A 22,745-nucleotide genomic window follows, 5' to 3' on the forward strand; every position below is an offset into this window, starting at 1 on the left:
AAATGGGTGATTGATGTTCAGAGTGGACTCAATGGGCTGAATGGCCTGTTTCCATGCATTTAGATTTCGAGGTACTGCTCGGAATCAGGCCCTTCGTCCCACCGATTCCATGCCGACCAGCGATCCCCGCACGCTAGCAGTGACCTACACACACTGGGGACAATTTACAATTTTTCCTAAGCCAGATAACCTACAAACCTGCACGTCTTTGGAGTGTGGGAAGTAATCGGAGCTCCCGGAGAAAAACCACGCAGGTCATGGGGAGAACTCCACATAGACAGCACCCATAGTTAGGATGGGACCCGGGTCTCCAGCACTGTAAGGCAGCGCCACTGTGACACCCCCTGCTACATCTCCAAAGTAAACTAAACTAAACTAAAGTCGATTTCAGCATGAAGGGAATTCTACACCATAAAATCATTTATATCCTTTATTACGGAATGAAAGTAAATGCTTGGTATAACAAAAGTGAAATTGAACTTTTTCATAAAATTAAATGACAAGGTAGTTCTACCAATAAATTAAAAGTAGTCAATAAAACTCAAGGTTTAAATGAAGGCCATAAAATACTTGAGATTTGTACGTGATTCATAATGCTGTTTGAAACAACCGATAAACACTTGTTATGGGCCTGTCCCACTTGGCGACCTAATCCGCGAGTTTGCCCTCGACTCATACTCGCAGCATGGTTGACACGAGGTCGTTGGAGATCTTTGTAACTCTTCTTCATGCTCGAGAGTAGTCCCCGCGTACTCGAGGCCTCAGCTAGGTCGCGGCGTATTTTTCAATATGTTGAAAAATGCCCGCGAGTAAAAAAAGGTCGCCATGGAAAAAATCAATACTTTTTTTACTCGTAGGTTTAGTCGTAGTAGGTCGTAGTAGGTCGGCACGTTAGTCGTAGGTAATCGAGGGTAGTCGAAGGTAGTCGTAGGTAGTCTTCAACAAAGTCGAAGGGACGTCGAAGGAGATCGAAGGAGGTCGTCTTCACTCTCCACTATTCGGTGTCCAATTTACCCGAAGTTAGTCGTAGCTAGTCGTAGCTAGTCGAAGCTGGTCTTCAACATAGTCGAAGCTGGTCTTCAACATGACACTTTTCAAACTCTCCTAAACTCTTCTAAACTTGCCAATTAGGTTGCCCAAGTGGGACAGCCCCCTTATTTTGTTCCATGCAGTCACTATTCTCTCAGTTCATAAGTTCATAAGTTCTATGAGCAGAATTAGGCCATTCAGCCATGGCTGACCTATCTTTCCTTCTCAACCCCATTCTCCTGCCTTCTCCCCGAAACACCTGACACCCTTTACTGGCACAACCATGATTGGAAAAGCATCCCAACTTCACGCAGCTGTTACAAAGTCTGAAGAAAGAGGAGGCAGAGGAATGAGCAGGGAAACTTGCGCAGGGAATAAAGTGACTTGGAGGATAGAAGTGTGGAGATGGAACCGAAATGTTCAAGTGACCGAGGCACGTACAGACAGAGGCTGTTTAGGAAGGAACTGCAGATGCGGGTATAACCGAAGATAGACACAAAAAGCTGGAGTAACTCAGCGGGTCAGACAGCATCTCCGGAGAAAAGGAATAGGTGACGTTTCGGGGGAAGAGCCGCCTTCAGAGGCTGTGTGGGGTCAAGTCGTAGCCTTGTTTTCACTGATCTTTCCACCATCACGCACAAGAAGCACAAGAGGCGACAAGACAGACACCATTGTGTGCAGATGCTGAGAAATATGTTCAGCTCTGGCTGAACAACTTCTAATCCTGTGTGTGGACTCGATAAGAAGAAGAAGAGGCTGCGTCAGGTAATGTCCACGAGCTGATGCGATGGAACAGGATGTGGACGATGTGAATTATTTTTCCTACCCAAGTCTGCAAGAAATTGCAGAGAGTTGTGGACGTGGCCCCAGTCCATCACACGGACCAGACTTGCCACCATTCACTTCGTTGCCACCTACACTTCAGGCTGCCTTGGAAAAACAGCCAACACAATCAAGGACCTCTCCCCCCCCCCCCCCCCACCCCCCCCCCCCCCCCCACCACCCCGGTCCTTCCTTCTTCTCCCTGCTCTTGTCAGGCAGAAGTTACAAAAGCTTGAACGCATGTACCACCAGACACAGGAAGAACGTGTTCTGGTTTCTTCCCAAATCACAAAGACATAGAACAGTGCAGCGCAGGAACGGGCCCTTCGGCCCACAAAGTTTGTGCCAAACACGATGCCGTTGGTGTGGAGTTTGCACGTTCTCCCTGTGACGGTGTGGACTTCCTCCGGGGTGATCCAGTTTCCTCCCTCTGTAAATTGCTCCCAGTGTATAAGGACTGGATGAGAAGATGAGATAACGTAGGCCTAGTGTGAACGGGATGATCGATGGTGGGCAGTGGGGCCGATGGGCCTGATTCAACGCTGCATCTTTCAATCAATCCGTGTTAGATACCGCTCTGAAGGAAATATACCATTGTTAGCGGCAACATAGGAACCGGGGCAGCACAGTGGCGCAGCGGTAGAGTTGCTACAGAGCACCAGAGACTCGTGTTCGTTCCTGACCACGGCTGCTGTCTGTATGGAGTTTGTACGTTCTCCCCATGACCAGCGTGGGATTTCTCCGGGTGCTTCGATTTCCACCCACATTCCAAAGACAATTAGCAGGTTAATTGACTTGGTATAAATTGTAAATTGCCCCTAAGTGTGTGTTAGTGTGCGGGGATCGCTGGTCGGCGCGGACTCGGTGTGTCGAAGGGCCTGTTTCCGCGCTGCATCTCTAAACTAAACTTAACTGAACTAACATACTACCAACAAACAAAATAACTCATAATGTGAGCATATTGGATCTACAGGGAATCCCGTGGTTTTGCACCCCCATGCAGGCAAAAAAATTGCAATTAGGAATAGACTAAGATCTTGGCTACCTGGATACTCACTGTAGATGATTAATGAAGAGGTGGACCAGGTGCTGGCTCAGCGCTGTTTCGTTGTCAGCCTGGCCACTTTCTCAAAGCAGTATCACTACCAGAAAACATTCCCTCAGCCCTCTCCCTCCGCAGTTCCAACTGCTCTCACTGACGTGAAACTTCTCAAAAGTCACTGGTTTACAAAGTGCCAAATAATACTGACATTTTCACAGGAATCAGTAGGTTAACCTATGATGAGCGTTTGTCGGCACTGGGCCTGTACTCCCTGGAGTTTAGGCGAATGAGGGGGGATCTTATTGAAATGTACAAAATAGTGAAAGTCCTGGATAGAGTGGACGTGGAGAGGACGTTTCCATGAGAGGGAGAGTCTAGGACGAGAGGTCATAGCCTCAGAATTAAAGGACGTTCTTTTAGGAAGGAGACATTTATTTAGTCAGTGGGTGGTGAATCTGTGGAGGCCAAGTCAGTGAATATTTGTAAGGCAGAGATAGATAGATTCTTGATTAGTACAGGTGTCAGAGGTTATGGGGAGAAGGCAGGAGAATGGGGTTAGGAGGGAGAGATAGATCAGCCATGATTGAATGGTGGAGTAGACTTGATGGGCCAAATGGCTTAATTGTACTCCAGTTACTTATGACTTATGAAATTTGCATTGAATATTGTTGAGGAAACCTCGATGAAAATATTTGTATAAGAATATTTAGTTTAGTTTCATTTAGTTCAGAGATATACGGCGGAAACTGGCCCTTCGGCCCACCAAGTCCACGCTGACCAGCGATCCCCCACACACTAACACTATCCTACACACACCAGGGACAATTTACAATTTTACCAAGCCAATCTGCACGTCTTTGGAGTGTGGGAGGAAACCGGAGATCCCGGAGAAAACGCACGCAGGCCACGGGAAGAACGTACAAACACCTTACAGACAGCACCCGTGGTCAGGATCGAACCCGGGTCTCTGTAAGGCAGCAACTCTACCGCTGCGCCATTGTACCATGAATATAACAGAAAATATATGAGAAGTCCGAAGCTTTTATAACAACTGCAGATTCCTATTAAAGAGAGGGCGCCGTCCTGTATGGTATTGGCTGCCCAGCCTGCAGCAGTCCGTCTTTTCAACTCTTTTCAGATTCAGATTCAGATTCAGATTCAGAAAACTTTATTGTCTGTCGTAACAGGAAATCTTCTTTGACGTGGCTCAACATACAACCAGGACAATGTATTGATAAGCAGTCATACAACACAGATTTCTGCGAGCACACACAGTGTGTATAGATCTTAAAAGCAAGTATAAAGATTAGATACTGTAAAAATAGACAAGATAAAAGTTGTGGATACGTGTAAAGTGACAGTGCGTCAGGTTTAATTTGTCCCTTGTTCATTTTTTATTTAAGCTGTTTATGGCAATGGGTATGAATGAGTTTTTGTGGATGTTTTTCTTGGATAGGGGGACTTTATATCGGCGGCCTGATGGCAGAAGTTGGAAGGACTTGTGCAGGGGGTGGGTGGGATCCTGTGTAATGAGGTTGGCTTTCCTTTTAACTGCCTGGGTGTGGAGTACTGATAATTGATTTTGAGTTTTGCCAGTTATTTTGCTTGCTTGATTGATGATCCGGGAAAGCTTTGATTTGTCTTTAACAGAGGTGAGGGTGAACCAGGATGTGATGTTAAAGGTGAGTACAGATTCTATAAGTGATTTATAGACAGCTGTTTTTAGATTTTTAGTTAGTTAAAGTGTTTTTGTTCTGGAGTTCTAGTCTTTTTTATTCGGGGGGTGGGGGGGGGGGGAAGGGGGAAACTACCTTTCAGGGTCCCTACCTGGTCGGAGAGGCAGCTTTTCTCCGGGCTGCACCGTCGACCCTTTCTCGCGGCCTACCAGCGGGCCTGGAGCGGCGTTTCCTGAGGGGACCGCGCAGAACCTCGGCTTCGGCGGCGGCACAGCGCAGGAGCGCTATCGCGGAGCGGAGCGGGCAATGCCTTGCCCGGGTCGCCGCACTGGAGCTCCGGTGAGCTGAAGTAAAACATCGCGGAGCTGCGGGTCTGCGGAGCGGCCAGCCGCGGGCGGCGGCGCTGAACTTTTCACCGGGAGTCTGGGATCTCGCGAGCAGATCGCCAGTAGTGGAGCTCCATCCGGCGCGGCCTTGTCGGCTTCGGAAGCCGCGGTCTCGAGTAAGGAGGCGGCCGTTCCAGGGGTCCCAAGCCGCTGAGCGTATTCTCCCGACGCCGGAGCACCATCACCCGGCGAGAACGGCCTGGAACATCGGGCCTCCGTAGCGGCAACTGCGGAGGCCTCAATAGGCCCGACTATGGGTGGACATAGGGATGGGACTGGACTTAGTGCCTTCCCTCATAATAGGAACCATTGTGGGGGGATGTTTTTTATGTTAAAGTTCTTTATTATTGTCATGTTTGTATTCTTTTTTATGTGCTGCATTGGCAACAATAATTTCACTACACCTAGGTGCATGTGACTAATAAAGAAACCTTTGAACCTTTGATCTGTTCTAATAAAAGTTCAGCAGCCTGTAATGTTACTGTTCTGCTCCTCTTCATAGATGCTGCTTGACCTGCTGAGTATTTGCTGCATCTTAATAAAGCATTTCAGCTTATTGTCAATCTGCGGTTGATGCTCTTAGTTATTTGACAATATCGAATTAGTTGAATATCCTATAAATGTCCTCTCCTTTTCCATTCAAGCTGTAAATCCCTCTTAGCAAAGTAACTGGCATGAGATGTGTTTCTGAAAATGGCTGGTTGGGAACTCAAAAAGATGCTGACAATGATCTGTATATATATATATATAAACCATCTTTGTGGCTTTTGTTCATACAGTGTGAGGTAGAAACAGATCCAGTTTATGTCCTCCCATTATAACACTGCTTTGCATGAAAAAATATTCAACTTTATGGTAACATAAATCATAAACACCGACTTCTGACAATTCTCAAATTGCTTTAAATTCTTTATATTTCTCTCCGCTTAAACAAACCACAGAAATAAGGGTCCAATAAGGAACACTCCTATCTTGAAACGCAGGCAGTGAAATGGGTGATTTAAAAAGATGAAGTTTGTGCTGCATCAGATACAAGGAAACCATTTACTGTGTTAAATCAATTTAACGGCAGAATGCAGAAGCACTTCTTGGCAGGACTTACGGAATGCTGTGTAGAGTTCCTCTAGTGTCAACCTGCTGTCTTTATTGTAGTCGTCGTACTGAAGAAGATCAAACAAGTTGCAGTCAAAGGGGTCGTTGTCAAGGAAACCTTGCATCAGTGCCTGGCAAAATCAAATACGGCTTCAGTAAGTTGAAGAAAGTACATCAGCTGACATTGTTTAGACAAGTCTGGCATCATAAGGTCACAAGTGATAGGGGCAGAATTAGGCCGTTCGGACATCAAGTCTACTCCGCCATTCAATCATGGGTGATCCATCTCTCCCTCCTAACCCCATTCTCCTGTCTTCTCCCCATAACCCCTGACACTCATACTAATCAAGTGTCTATCTATTTCAGCTTTAAAAATATCCATTGACTTGGACTCCACGGCCTTCTGTGACAATGAATTCCACAGATTCACCACCCTCTGACTAAAGAAGTTCCTTCTCATCTCTTTCCAAACGGAACGTCCTTTAATTCTGAGGCTATGACCTCTAGACCTGGACTCTCCCACTAGTGGAAATATGCTTTCCACATCCACTCTATCCAAGCCTTTCACTATTCTGTACGTCTCAATGAGGTGCCCCCTCATCCTTCCAAATTCCAGCGAGTACACGGCCAGTGCCATCAAACGCTCATCATAGGTTAACCCACTCATTCCGGAGATGCTGAGAACCGTTCTATGTTTGATATTCACACCTCCATATCAATGTGTAAGCACCTTGGTTGTTATTTCCTACATCATACAGCACAGGAGACAGTCATCTTGCTCAAGATAGACACAAAATGCTGGAGTAACTCAGCGGGACCGGCAGCATCTCTGGAGAGAAGCAATGGGTGACGTTTCGGGTCGAGACCCTTCTTGAGTAATGCTTGTGTTTCTACAGCATCTTCAATGTAAACCAGCATCTGCAGTTCCTTCCTATAGCATTTGACTCAGTCTCACTGATGCTGGTTCTCGCAGAGATGTATCCAAATAGCTCCTTTCACTAGCTGTTACCAAACTGTCTGAAATGTTTTCACCCATATATCCAATTTAATTTTGCAAGTTACATTTTGTAAACGGTTAGAGATGCAGCGCGGAAACAGGCCCTTCGGCCCACCGAGTCCGCGCCGACCAGCGATCCTTGCATGCCAGCACTATTCTACACACACTAGGGTCGATTTACAATTTTATCAAAGCCAATTAATCTACAAACCTGTACGTCTTTGGAGTGTGGGAGGAAACCGGAGCACCCGATGAAAACCCACGCGGTCACGGGGAGAATTCTACAAACTCTGTACAGACAGCCCCTGTAGTCAGGATCAAACCCGGGTCTCTGGCGCTGTAAGGCAGCAATTCTACCGCTGTGCCACTGTGCTGTTGCACCTGCCTCTGCCGTCCTTTCATGATGGTTACCCCAACAACCTTGGCTGCCGTAATTCACCGGGAAGCCAAGTTGCAATGAACACAAGTCTGGAAGAACTCAAGGAGACTTATAAGAAAGAGGCACAATGAGTGACTTGGAACATCAAACACTTTACAGCACAGGAACGGGCCATTCGGCCCACAATGTCCATGCCGAACATGATCCCAAGTTAAACTAATCTCCAATGCCAACATGTGATCCATATCTCTCCGCATATCCATCTAATTCCCTCTTAACTGCCACGATTGTACCTGCCACCATCGCCACCCTTGCCAACACCTTACAGGCAAACGCCACCCTCTGTGTAAAATACTTGCCCATCACATCTCCTTTAAACTTTGCCACTTTAGCCTTTGACATTTCCACATGGGGAAAAAAGTTCTGATTGCCGACCATGTCTATGCCTTTCATATTTTATATACTTCTATCAAATCTTAGCCTTCGACGCTGCAGAGAAAACAGTACTAGTTTGCCCAATTCCCCCTTGCAGCCAACACCCGCTTGTCCAGGCCACATTCTGGCAAACCTCTTCTGCACACTCTCCGAAGCCTCCACATCACGCCTGTAACGGGGCAGACAGCTGCACATAACATTCCAAACGCAGCCCAACCTAAGTTTTATAAAAATGCAACGTGACTTCCTGACTCATCCTGAATCACATCCTGGTTCGGGAACGGCTCCGTCCAAGGCCACAAGAAATTGCAGAGAGAAGCGGTCATAGCTCAGACCATCGCACAAACCGACCGTTGACTCCATCTACATCCCGCGCTGCCTCGGCAAAGCCACGAGGATAATCGAGGACTAGTCTCACCCTGGTCACTCCGTCTTCTCCCCTCTCCCATCAGACAAGCGGTACAGAAGTTTGAAAACGCACACTTCCAGATTCAGGGGACAGTTTCTTTCCAGCTGTTATCAGTGAACTGAGCCACCCTCTCACCAGTGTGTTCCTGAATTCCCATCTGACTCTATCTTGCACTGAATGGTGTAGCCTTTATCCTTGATCTGTGCACATTGGACGGCTTGATTATAATCACGTATAGTCTTTGCTTTGGCCGGATAGCACGCAAACAGCAGCTTTCACTGTACCTCGGTCCACAATAATAAACAATAATAAACCAAACATTTACTCAATGTCTCAATGGCTTAAGGCAAGCATAACATACGCTCACATAGACTCAGTCGGAAGAAGGGTCTCGACCCGAAGCGTCACCCATCACTTCTATCCAGAGATGCTGCCTGGCCCGCTGAGTTACTCCAGCATCTTGGGTCTATCTTCGTGTAAACCAGCATCTGCAGTTCCTTCCTACACGTAACAAACGCCTCTTTACCGCCTTATCGACAATGTATGGCCTACTCCTGCACCTATTTTCTATGTATTACAAATGAACTTAACACACAAGCACTGCTCAACAATGCAACATATCATCTGTTACAGTTATTTATAGCTCATTGCTGAGCCCGATACACAAAGTTTTCTATCAATTTCAAAGCAATCTACAATTAGGTGAGAATTTCAAGATGGTTTGGAGATCAATGAGTTGAAATCTCCGGTTAGTTTTAATTGCAATAGGACAGATAAATGAAAAGAATAGCAGGCCCTAATTGCTACAGATTGATGTACTTTCTACCACATTTCTACCACATCACTCTTTCCCTCCCACACAGACCATATTTCTCACCTTCACAAAAGCATTCACTGCTATTTTTCACACACCTTTCCCATCACGTTCATCTATACATAGTTGAGAAAAACTCCAGGACAATGCAATACAATTTAATCTTGGCACGTACACTGTGGCACGTCTGCGGTCTCCTTGTGCTTCATGTTCACACCTCCATATCAATGAGTAAGCACCTCGCTTGTTATTTCCTACATCATACAGCACAGGAGGCAGTCATTTGGCTCAGTCAGACTGGTGCTGGCTCTCTCAGATAGACACAACATGCTGGAGTAACTCAGCGGGACGGGCAGCATCTCCGCATAGAAGGAATAGGTGACGTTTCAGGTCGAGACCCTTCTTCAGATGTCACCCAATTCCTTCTCACCAGGGATGCTGCCTGTCCCGCTGAGTTACTCCAGCATTTTGTGTCTATCTGTGATGTAAACCAGCATCTGCAGTTCTTCCTACACACACTGGGACTCTCATAGATGTATCCAAATAGTCCCTTTCACTAGCTGTCACCAAATTGTCCTTGAAATTTTTTTCATTCACATATCCAATTTAATTTAGCAAGTTGCTATTAAACCTGTCTCCGACACCCTTTCAAAGTGGCTGCGGTGAAAAGCTTTTCATCGCGTGCTAACCAGTCGGTGGAAAGACTATACATGATTACAATTGAGCTGTCCACAGTGTACAGATATAGGATAAAGGGAATAATGTTTAGTGCAGGATGAAGTCCAGTAAAGTCTGATTAAAGATAGACTTATGCCCCTGTCCCACTTAGGAAACCTGAACGGAAACCTCTGGAAACCTTGCGCCCCACCCAAGGTTTCCGTGCGGTTCCCGGAGGTTTTTGTCAGTCTCCCTACCTGCTTCCACTACCTGCAACCTCCGGCAACCACCTGCAACCTCCGTGAACCGCACGGAAACTTTGGGTGGGGCGCAAAGTCTTCAGAGGTTTCCGTTCAGGTTTCCTAAGTGGGACAGGGGCATAAGGGTCTTCAATGAGATAGATAGTAGTTCAGGCCCACTCACTAAACCAGAGATACCATGAGTCTGAAGAAGGGTTTCGGCCCGAAACGTCGCCTATTTCCTTCGCTCCATAGATGCTGCTGCACCCGCTGAGTTTCCCCAGCAATTGTGTGTACCTTCGATATTCCAGCATCTGCAGTTCCCTTTTGAATACCATGGGACCTGTTTGGAACTACTTCCAATTAAATTCAACAGGGAAATGGGCACATTAGAAATGATTTGAAGACATCACACCCAAAAATTTAAAAATTGCCAAATTTAACTAAATAAGTAAAATTATATCTCCCAGAGTTAGGGTTCAAATCCCACCTGCTAAAGTGCAAAATAGCATTAGTAATTTTGGCAACTTGGTTTGGGAACAGCTCCATCCGAGGCCGCAAGAAATTGCAGCGAATTGTGGACGCAGCCCAGACCATCACACAAACTGACCTCCCTTCTATCGATCAGTCTGAAGAAGGGTTTCAGCCCGAAACGTTACCTATTTCCTTCGCTCCATAGATGCTGCTGCACCCGCTGAGTTTCTCCAGCATATTTGTGTACCTTCCCTTCTATTGACTCCATTTATACCTCACTCTGCCTCGGCAAGGCCAGCAGCATAGGGGGAGTCGTATATTGGCCACTCCCTCTTCTCCCCTCTCCCATCGGGCAAAAGATATAGAAGTATAGAAAATGCACACCTCCAGATTCAGGCACAGTTTCTTCCCAGCTGTTATCAGGCAACTGAATCATCCTACCACAACCAGAGAGCAGTGCTGAACTAATATCTACCTCTTTGGTGATCCTCGGACTATCCTTGATCGGACTTTGCTGGCTTTACCTTGCACTCTTATCCTGTATCTGTCCACTGTAAATTGATCTATTGTAATCATGTATTGTCTTTCTGCTGTCTGGTTAGCATACGACAAAAGCTTGTCACTATACCTCGGTACAGGTGACAATAAACTAAACTAAACCGTCCTGTATCATTACAATCTCCAACCTGTTCCACTGATATCCATCAAGGATAAAATCCAGTCACATTTAAATATTCCTAACAGATATTACTGGCCACTGCATCTAGTAATGGACAAACGACACTTGTAATTCAATGCAATGACACATCCATTAGAGCTGTTGCCTTTCAGTGCTAGTGACCCAGATTTAATCTCGACCTCTGGTGCTGAGAGCTTTCTCCAGGTGCTCTGGTTTCCTCCCACATCCCAAAGGTGCGTGGGCCGGTAGATTCATTGGACACTCTCTATTTCACTCTCTGTGTTGTTCATGGTAGAATCTGGAGGAAGGGATGGATATGTGGGGATAACAAAATGGATCAGTGTAGGTTTCGTTCAAATGGGTGCAGATGGTTGTGTTGAAGGGCATGTTGTTTCCACGCTGTATTACACTGAGCCTCAGAACGAAAGGACGTACCTTTTAGAAAGGAGATGACGGGGAATTTCTTTAGTAAGAGGGTGGTGAATCTGTGGAATTCATTGCCACAAACGGCTGTGGTGGCCAAGTCAATGGATAATTTTAAGGCGGAAATTGGCAGGTTCTTGATTAGTATGGGTGTCAGGGGTTATGGGGTGACAGCAGGTGAATGGGGTTGAGAGGCGGGGGTAGATCAGCAGACTAGGCTTGATGGGATGAATAGCCTAATTCTGATCCGAGAACTCATGAATTATTGTATCCCTTAAAGCTGAAAAAATCCCCAAATAAATACCAATGCCAAATTCTCAATAAATTGGTAAAGATATATTTCAAATTGGAGTCATCCAACTCACTATTAAGAGGAAGAAAAGGCAAATTAAGTAAAGGCCCTGTCCCACTTTCACGACCTAATTCACGACCTCTGCCGAGTTTGGCTTTGACTCATACTCGCAGCATGGTCGTCACGAGGTCGTAGGTAGGTCGTAGGTAGGTTGTGATGCTAGTCGTAGGTACTCGTGGCATCAAGTAGGCCGGGGCGTTTTTCTAGCATGGTGAAAAATGTCCACGAGTAAAAAAGGTTGTGAATTAGGTGGTGTAAGTGGGACAGGCCCTTAAGTCCTTACATTGGACATACATTGTTACTCACCTGTGTCAGTTCGCTGTTGTCTACAAAGCCGTTTCTACTGATGTCAAAGTCCTTGAACATGCTTTCCACCAAATGTCTCTTGTGCGTTACCGCATCCATGGTTAGATTTTCCTTCTGGAAGTACCTCTGGCTCTGTAGATCCAATAACATGCTCTTCAGCCTGTTGTATTCTGCCAGTTTACATCCTTCACCTACACAGAAGACAAGACGAAGGGAACTGTTTACTTTTGTCCAGTGTTGAGTCACAGTTGCAATTAGAATTGCCTTTTGGAATTGTCTGCAATCTCAAACATGATTTCGCTCATTTAAATTGAACATCGGACACAAAGGGTGGTGGGTATATTGAAGAAAGGAGTAGATGGATAGGACAGGTTTAGAGGGATATGGGCCAAATGCAGGCAGGTGGGAATAGTGTCGATGGGACATGTTGGCAAGTTGGGCTGAAGGGCCTGTTTCCACGCTGTATGATTCTAACAGTGCCACACAGAAACAGGACATTTGGCCTACAGTCTTTTTAATTTTCCAATTATTTTGATATTAAACCCTCAGAGGTATTTTAACGGGTAAAGGGCCTGTCCCACTTGGGCTTCATTTCCGCGTAAATTACGCAACATCATTTACGCGTCACGACGCACGCACGCGCGTCGTGCCGCGCACGTGATGCACGCATGGTGCACATTACGCGTGCATGGTGCGTGGTGACCTCGCGTGACGCGCAAATGACACTCAAGTGGGACAGCCCCTTAAGTATAACTGGTCACTAAAGAATTTTCACTCAATACAACAGCAAATAACGATACTATGGTTGAGTGGTCACAGCAATGGGGCATGCAGTTCAACCCTTCCAAATGTGAAACCATGCGTGTCACCAGAAAGAGGAAACTAGGCGGAACATCATACAATATCCTTGGTGCCACCACATCATTGTTCAACTTCTATCTGGGAGAAGTTATACTTCACCCTCGTTAGACCACATTTGGACTACTCAGTTGCAGCATGGGACCCATACACAAATAGAAACATTTCTTCCATCGAACGTGTCCAAAGACAGGCAGCTCGATTTGTTACAAATACCTATGAGAGAGAAGCGAGTGTTACCAAACTTCTGAATTCACTGGTCGGGGTGGCACCCTCTCCAAGACAGACGTGAAGCTCACCGTTTGACCTGTTTTTACAAAATGTTAAATGGTCAGCTCGACATAGATTACCAAACTCACACCAAACCCAAACCTATTAGGAGCAGACGAGGGCATTCGATCCAATTTGAGATACCAGCTCAGATTCAGATTCAATTTAGATTCAGATTCAATTTTAATTGTCATTGTCAGTGTACAGTACAGAGACAACGAAATGCATTTAGCTACCAAGACAGATGTGTACAGCAATTCATTCTTCCCCCGCACAATTAAAGCATGGAATAGTCTTCACCCTACCATAGTTACCCAACCAGACGCAACTAAATTTAAGGTAGCTCTTCTTCTCCAAGAATCTTTTTTTTGCTTAAGTCCACCCTCCGCCACCTCCAGTATAAATTCCATTTGGAATATTTTTGGAGGAGTAGGAAACCAAGAACCAAGAACGTAGACGCAAGGAACTGCAGATGTTGGTTTAGTGCTAGAGTAACATAGCAGCATCTGTGGAGAACATGGATAGGTGACATCTGAGGAAAGGTCCCAACCCAAAACGTCATCTCTCCGCGATCTCCAGTGCCCCAGGTCAGGATCGAAGCTGGGTCTCTGCCGCTGTGAGGCAACAGCTCTACCACTACACCACCGTGCCGCCCTTTGCTGGCGTGAAGGGTCATCAGGCGATTTAGCTCGGGATGGAGGTGTGGGGAGCACAGAACATCAGAAACTCATAAATGTGAGTGAAAAAAGAGAATGGATGAAGGGAGAAAGAATGAGTGAAGGGAAGGAATGAATAAGCTCTCTCTGGTAAGAGTTGTCTGGAACAATGTGTCTACTAGGACAGTGGAGAAAGGATTTGATTTGTAACACTGAACAGTACAGCACGAGAACAGGCCCTTCGGCCCACAATGTCTGTGCCGAACATGATGCGGATTTCATCATAATGAATAAAAAGTGTCTAATAACCTGAGGAATAATTCAAAGCATTGGTTTAGTTTAGTTTAGTTTAGAGATTCAGAGCGAAAACAGGCCATTCGACCGACCCACCGAGTCCACGTTGACCAGTGATCCCTATACACTAGCACTATCTTACACACACTCGGGTCAGTTTACAATCCTTAATGAAGCCAATTCACCTCCAAACCTGCACGTCTTTGGCGTGTGTGAGAAAACCGGAGCACCCGGGGAAAACCCACGCGGTCTACGGAGGGGGGGGGGGGATTGGGGGGATGGGTAATGTACAAGCTCCGTACAGACAGCACCCATGGTCAGGATCTAAGCCGGGTCTCTGACACTGTAAGGCAGCAACTCCACCGCTGCGCCACCGTGCCGCCCCTGTGAGTCTCCTTATATTAGCTTAACAGCGTACAAATTTGTTACAGCACCACAATTATGGTTATTCAATGCTTGCAGCTATGTTGTCAAACAAGTCGGACATCGAAATGGATATTCAATTCATTGGTTTCATCTCAAAGTTCATGGAGGGTGCTCTGTTATTACACAGCACACGTTTCAGAAGCCTAATTATGATTTATTATCCTGGGTTGTCATAACGCATTGTTGCTCTTATCAGGAGCATGGTTAGGTCATGCCATAAATAGCGATGTTACAATACTCACCTTCAGCGGCGCTGCAGTTCTGCCACTGGTCGTGCGCGCGACTTTGGCGCCTTTGAGGGGGGAGGGGGGCGGGCGGGATTAAAATGCCGTTTTCGGAGTCGAACTTTCTCAGGCTGTTCAGCTGCTGCAGAAAAATCGTTCCGACTTCCGTTCTCGGAAGTTTTATTTAAAAAATCGCGGGACAATTTAATCCCTGGAGTAATATAAAAAGCTAGTTCTAATGCCGTCAACGCCGACAACGGGACGGATCTCACGGAGGGGACAAAACATAAGGTAAGTCGTGAATTTTACATATAAACTAGCTTCTTAGGATGACTTTAATCAAAATTTCCTTGGCGATAATGTGATTTTGGCCCCATACGAATCGGCAGTGTTTCTCCTGCATATATCGGGTTCAAATTCACCGCAAACCGCAACGTTCCAATCGATCGCGTTTCACAAAAACCCACTCGCAAGATGATTAAAATGGCCATTAATTTACGGGGATTAAACCATAAATTCCTTCCATTTGGCCTATAAATTCATGACAATGAAATTTAAAAATGTTATATTATGAAGTCTTGTGTGAATGTTATTTGAACACTTAGGCTATTTAAAAATGTTAACCTTTTCTTAAGAAATGGATAGATGTTTAGATCTAGTAATTGAATTTTGTAATTAGCTACAATTAGGTAACTAACTAATTATATGCTTTAATTTCAGGTCATCCAAGTAAGATTGTTTCATATTTGTTTCAGAATGTTTCAATCTATAATAACTGAACATTTCATTCAGTTCGCTTAATTTTTAAGAAAGTTATGGGCTTTTGACTGTCCTCGATCACAGCTTTTGAGTTAAGTCAATGGAAAAGCAATAGGGAACAAGATGCTAATTTCAGAGTATGAAAATGGCCATAACTTTTTTAATACTGAAGATATGAAAGTGAATTAGGTGTCAAATTAAACTTATTTTTATGCTTTATCTGATGGGATAAATTGCAGACTTGATTTTTAAAATCTCAAAATGTTGTAACATTGTTACAATAAGTGATCGGCCCATCAAGTCTATTCCGCCATTCAAACATGTCTGATCTATCTCTCCCTCCTAAACCCATTGTCCTGCTTTCTCCCCATATCCTCTGACACCCGTACTAATCAAGAATCTATCCATCTCTGCCTTAAAAATATCCATTGACTTGGCCTCCACAGTCTTCTGTGGCAAAGAATTCCACACATTCACCACCCTCTGCCGAACAAAATTCCTCCTCATCTCCTTCCTCAAGGAATGTCCTTTAATTCTGAGGCCTCTGGCCCTAGACTCTCCCACTAGTGGAAACATCCCCTCCACATCCACTCTATCCAGGCCAAGTTCAAGAATCACCCTGGCATTGGTGCAGAGACAGCAAGAAATGACTGTTGCTATGGGAAACCAATTAGCGAGGCTTTTCGAACAGCACTTTAAATAGAATGCAGTTCATGCCGTGACCTTATAGTTTTTGTAGCTAGCGACAGGCGGGATGTCACTTGGCTTTGCACTTTTCCTGAAATGTCACTGGGGCCTTTATTCGAAGGTGCAGTTTGGGTTAGAGTTGCAGCACGGAAACAGGCCCTTCGGCCCACCAAGTCCGGGCCGACCAGCGACCCCCACACACTAACACTATCCTACACTGTGGACAAGACACAGTTTCACCGAAGCCAATTAACCTGCGAACCTGGATGTCTTTCGAGTGTGGGAGGAAACCGGAGCACCCAGAGAAAACCCACATAGTCACAGGGAGGACGTGCAAACTCTGCAAAGACAGCACTCATGGTCAAGATTGAACCTGGGTCTCTGGCGCTGCAAGGCAGCAACTCTACCATTGCCGCCCGCACGTATTCTACAGAAATATGCTTAAGGTCTCAGATAAGCTTAATTAAATCATGGTTTATCTGCACCATAACTCTACCCTCTGTGTTGGCTCTGTTTAGGTATTCTGAATGAACCTAAGCATAGTTTAGACACACTAACAAGTCTAATGGTGGACTTTAGGAGGAGAGGAACACCCCTGTCCCCTGCCTCCATCAATGGTGTGGATGTGCAGTTTACCAGGGAGTACAAATACCTGGACAGTAAACTGGACTGGTCCAGGAACACTTAGGCCCTGTGCGAGAAGTTCAAGTTCAAGATCAAGTGAGTTTATTGTCATGTGTCCCTGTATAGGACAATGAAATTCTTGCTTTGCTTCAGCACACAGAACATAGTAGGCATTTACTACAAAACAGATAAATGTGTCCATATACCATAATATAAATATATACACACATGAATAAATAAACGGATAAAGTGCAAATAACAGAAAATGGGTTCATAATAATCAGAGTTTTGTCCGAACCAGGTTTAATAGCCTGATGGCTGTGGGGAAGTAGCTATTCCTGAACCTGGTTGTTGCAGTCTTCAAGCTCCTGGACCTTCTACCTGAAGGTAGCAGGGAGATGAGTGTGTGGCCAGGATGGTGTGGGTCTTTGATGATACTGCCAGCCATTTTGAGGCAGCGACTGCGATAAATCCCCTCGATGGAAGGAAGGTCAGAGCCGATGATGGACTGGGCAGTGTTTACTACTTTTTGTAGCCTTTTCCTCTCCAGGGCGCTCAAATTGCCGAACCAAGCCACGATGCAACCGGTCAGCATGCTCTCTACTGTGCAACTGTAGAAGTTAGAGAGAGTCTTCCTTGACAATCCGACTCTCCGTAATCTTCTCAGGAAGTAGAGGCGCTGATGAGCGAGAAGGGACAGAGCTGGCTCTACTTTTTGAGAAGGCTCTGCTCCTTCAACAGTAAGATGCTGCAGATGTTCTAGCGATCGGTGGTATCCAGTGCCATCTTCTCCGCTGCCGTGTGCTGGGGCAGCAGGGCGAAGGCCACGGACGATAATATAATTAACAAGCTCATCAGGAAGTTGTGGAGTTGGAGTTGGATCCAGGGAAGGTGGTCTTGGAGGGGAGGATGCTCCTCAAACTGCGGAGCATCCTGGACAATACAGCTCACCCCCTCCATGACACACCGGTCAACCTGAGGAGCACCTTCAGCAACAGACTGGTCCCACCAAGATGCAGCACTAGAACGCCACAGGAGATCCTTCTTCCCTGTGGATATCAAGCTGTACAACGCCTCCCCCTTCTGTCGTGGGGTAGACTGAGACTCTCCCCCCCCCCCCCCACCCACACCCCTCCACCCCCGCCACCCCAATATTTGCACATCCCCAATCCTTTCCACTCATCACTATATTTTCATGTTCCATGTATTTTGTGTGTTCTTGTGTTTTATGACTGTTGGCAGATCAACTTCCCTCCTGGGAGAAATAAAATTCTATCTTATCGTATCGTAAAACGCTGGAGTAACTCAGGGGGTCAGGCAGCATCTCTGGAGAAAAGGAACAGGTGACGTTTCGGGTCTAATCAACATCTCTAACAAAATTCAAAAAGCCTTTTGATTAAAAATACGCAATGTAAATTTTGTCCAACTCTTTGTCATAACTTTGAGAAAATGTAATTGCCATCAACAAAATGCACGCGGTAATTACAGCTTTCAATGCTTAACTCATTAGCCTTTTATTTGAAAAAAAAACAAATGATGTGAGGAAATGTACTAAGTACGTGTCTGTGCGTGTCTGACAGCTGGGTGTAATCTGAACAGTTCCTACGTGCCAACGTAATGGACAATAATCAAGTGAAATAATTGTAGACTTTTTGAATCAAATTGCAACATTTATTACATGAAATCCCTTTCAATGAGGAGCTTTTTTTCCTCCAAATATAAACTTTATTCAGAGTTAAAAAAAAATATATATATATATATATGAAACTAATAAAGTGCAAAAACTTCATACATTCTCAGTGTCTATGGATTCAATCGTATCATACTCAGTAGTGTTTGCACCTGTGGAGGCCAAGTCAACGGATATTTTTAAGGAAGAGAAAGATAGATTCTTGATTAGAAACATAGAAACAGAAAATAGGTGCAGGAGTAGGCCATTCGGCCCTTCGAGCCTGCACCGCCATTCAATATGATCATCCAATTCAGTATCCTGTACCTGCCTTCTCTCTATACCCCCTGATACCTTTAGCCACAAGGGCCACATCTAACTCCCTCTTAAATATAGCCAATGAACTGGCCTCAACTACCTTCTGTGGCAGAGAGTTCCACAGATTCACCACTCTCTGTGTGAAAAATGTTTTTCTCATCTCGGTCCTAAAAGATTTCCCCCTTATCCTTAAACTGTGACCCCTTGTTCTGGACTTCCCCAACATCGGGAACAATCTTCCCGCATCTAGCCTGTCCAACCCCTTAAGAATTTTGTAAGTTTCTATAAGAAACTTTAGTATGGGTGTCAGGGGTTATGGGGAATAGGCAGGAGAAAGGGGTTGAGGGAAAGGTAGATCTGCCATGATTGAATGGCGGAATGGACTTGATGGGCCAAATGGCCTAATTCTGCTCCTATCACTTATGACCTTATGAACTTATGAACCTGTCTCTACACAAAACACCTTTGCCACTCATGTGGCCCCCTTGGGTGATATCCCATCCCGTATTGAAACATATAAGATTATTAAGGGTTTGGACATGCTAGAGGCAAAAAAAATGTTCCCGATGTTGGGGGAGTCCAGAACCAGGGGCCACAGTTTAAGAATAAGGGTAAGCCATTTAGAACGGAGACACTTTTTCTCACAGAGAGTTGTGAGTCTGTGGAATTCTCTGCCTCAGGGGGCGGTGGAGGCCGGTTCTCTGGATACTTTCAAGAGAGAGCTAGATAGGGCTCTTAAAGACAGCGGAGTCAGGGGATATGGGGAGAAGGCAGGTACAGGGCACTGATTGGGGATGATCATCCATGATCACTTTGAATGGCGGTGCTGGCTCGAAGAGCTGAATGGCCTACTCCTGCACCTGTTGTCTATTGTCTATTGTAATTGGTTTTGGTTGTGATCTATGTTCTATAGTCACCCGGAGGAAACCCACGTGGTCACGGGGAGAACATAACATACAATCTCTGCACAGACAGTACCTGAGATCAAATTGAACCCGGGTCAAATCAAGAGAGTTTATTGTCATGTGTCCCAGATAGGACAATGAAATTCTTGCTTTCTGCAGCACAACAGAATACAGAACAGTTCAGTTCAATATACACATAGGCAGCAACTCCACCAGCTGAGTCACTGTGCCGCACTTAAACTCCCACTACTCTTACGTCAACTAGCCACAACTTACTGCCAACCAAGTACAAATTGCTTTGCCATTTTGTCATGAAGCAAGCAAATGTGCACGGAATAAAGGTCCAAGCAACTCGGATGTGGTTAATTAAAGACATTAACAAAGAACTCTAGATCATTAATCTTACATTATTATTTACTATATCTTCTCGCTCAGGTGGTTGTTAAAGGTGCAAAAGGCAGCGATTTTCTCCTGGTTTCGAGGCCAACGTTTAAGGTCCCTTAACCAACTTTGTAGCTCATCTGATTATTATCCCATTTCTGATGAGTTGTTGTGCAATTACTGTCACGGATCTCATCAAGGTACAGTGGAAAGCTTGATTTTACATACCATGCAATCTAATCAGATAACACTGTACATCTTCTACTCAGCGGCTGTGGAAAGCATCTTGTCCGGAAATATTACAATCTGGTTTGGGAATTGCTCTGCCCAGGACAAGAAGGCTCTGCAGGGAATAGTGCGTTCGGCCGAACGTACTATGGGAACTTCACTCGCCCTCATGGAGGAACTATACATCAGGAGGTGCAACTCCAGAGCCAATAAGATCATGGGAGACCCCTTCCACCCCTGCAACGGACTGTTCCAGCTGCTACGGTCAGGCAAACGCCTCCGTTGCCATGCTGTGAGAACGGAGCGGTTGAGAAGGAGTTTCTTCCCAGAGGCCATTAGGACTGTAAACTCCTATCTCACCAGGGACTAACTTTACTGAACCACTCTACTGCTTTTTTTTTAAATTGCTGTTCATTTCCCTTTTTCCTTCCGCCCACAATATTTAATATGAAAAAGAATATGTGATTCTGTTCCATTCTGTTTGCAGTTTGTTTGGTTGTTTGTTTGTTTGTCTTTTTGCACAAAGTCCGCGAGCATTGTCACTTTTCATTTCACTGCACATCTCGTATGTGTATGTGATGAATAAACTTGACTTGACTTGACATAAACACAATGAAGCCAAATTCATACACAATAGCTGCTTGGGGCGGCACGGTGGTGCAGCGGTAGAATTGCTGCCTTGCAGCGCCAGAGACCCGGGTTCGATCCTGACTGCGGCTGCTGTCTGTAAGGAGTTTGTACGATCTCCCCATGACCGCGTGGGTTTTCTCCGGTCGGTCCAGTTTCCTGACCGCATATGATGTTGCTCTTCACAGAAATAGTGGACGGAATTAAAGTAACATTTATCCATCGGTTTGTAACTTTGTCTGTAATTCACGCTCAATGAATTAAGTCCGAAAGCACATGCTTCAAGATTCAAGAACAACTTCCTTGTCAGTGTTACCTGCACGGACCTCCCTTAAACCAAGGATGCATTCTTGAATTTCCAATCTACCTCCTAGTGCTTCTTGCACTTTTTTTAACCTGCACTTTCTCTGTAGGTGTAACACAATAGTCTGCATCATTTCATTTTCTCACTTGATGTGCTTATGTATGGTTAGATTAGCGCACACTGAAGTTTTTCACGGTATTTTGATAAACATGAAAATAATAAACCAGATAAACTACTCAACAACACAATTATTACTTTTGATAGAAGTCTGTTACAAACTTTCTAAATAATCCTGATATTGTGGCTAAAATGTGTAGAAAGGAACTGCTGATGCCGGTTTACACCGAAGACAGACACAGTGGGACAGGCAGCATCTCCAGAGAAAAGGAATAGGCGACGTTTCGGGTCAGGACCCTTCCCCCGAATAGGGTCTGTGGAAGGCCCTCGACCTGAAGCGTCACCTATTCCTTTGACTCCAGAGATGCTGCCTGAGTATGTGTCTATCTTTCATATTCTAGCATTTTGCTTACTCTTTGCTTTGGATGCCAAAATGCATTTAAAAAATAATGTCAGACTTGCTGAATCCGATTGACGCTGCAAGAACTACACTCAATGAAACCATGTCCATTGAACTGTTTACTATTAAATTCCAGGCCGAAGCAACAGAAAACGAACTCGACTGACGCATGTCAGTGTCAAAGTGTGGAGCTTTTGCCAGCTTCCAATTGCTTGATTGTACTACAATTACCTTTTTTTCTTGCATCTGCAATTGCCTATTAAGAGACTGAAGCTTAAAAGCCCTGTCCCACGGTACGGGTTCATACCAAGAGTTCTCCCGAGTTTGCCCTGATTTGAACTCGGAGATTTACGGTAATGGCCGCTCGTCGGTACTCGGGGCTCTCGTGGACATTTTGCAACATGGTGAAAAATCTTCATGAGTCTTTCCGTGCTTATCTGCCATTAGCGAGTCTTCCCGGGTACCTGCCGTTAGCGCTAAGAGACATCCCCGAGCTCCGACGTACCCGCTGCGTTCATTCCCCGTGCTTATCACGAGTTTGATTCTGTTTAAACTCGGGAGAGCCCTTGGTATGAACTCGTACTATGGGACACAGATTTTACTTCAAAAATTACATTGAACCTCCTCATGCTTCATCACACTTGTCGACATTTGATGAAACAGGGTGAAGATTGTGATGTAACGTGGGTCAACTTTGAATCAGAGGTCTGCATATGAACTGCATCATAATGTGGGTTAACTGCACTGACAGTAACCAAGGGATCTGGCCAATTTAGGACTTGCTATA

General features: G+C 45.3%; 1 protein-coding gene across 1 annotated transcript in view; it reads right to left on the reverse strand.

Annotated features, from left to right (window-relative positions):
* The window catches only part of LOC116978762 (follistatin-related protein 5-like), a 193,667-nt gene that overhangs the window by 127,766 nt on the left and 43,156 nt on the right, over window positions 1-22,745 (reverse strand). The window contains exons 2-3 of the mRNA XM_033030066.1: window positions 12,212-12,402; window positions 6,058-6,178 (exon numbers count right to left, since the gene is read on the reverse strand). Coding sequence (XP_032885957.1) covers window positions 6,058-6,178; window positions 12,212-12,402 — 312 coding nt within the window. The remainder of the gene's footprint in view (window positions 1-6,057; window positions 6,179-12,211; window positions 12,403-22,745) is intronic.

The sequence above is a fragment of the Amblyraja radiata genome, chromosome 11 (assembly GCF_010909765.2).
Source record: "Amblyraja radiata isolate CabotCenter1 chromosome 11, sAmbRad1.1.pri, whole genome shotgun sequence".
Classification (NCBI taxonomy): Eukaryota; Metazoa; Chordata; class Chondrichthyes; order Rajiformes; family Rajidae; genus Amblyraja; species Amblyraja radiata.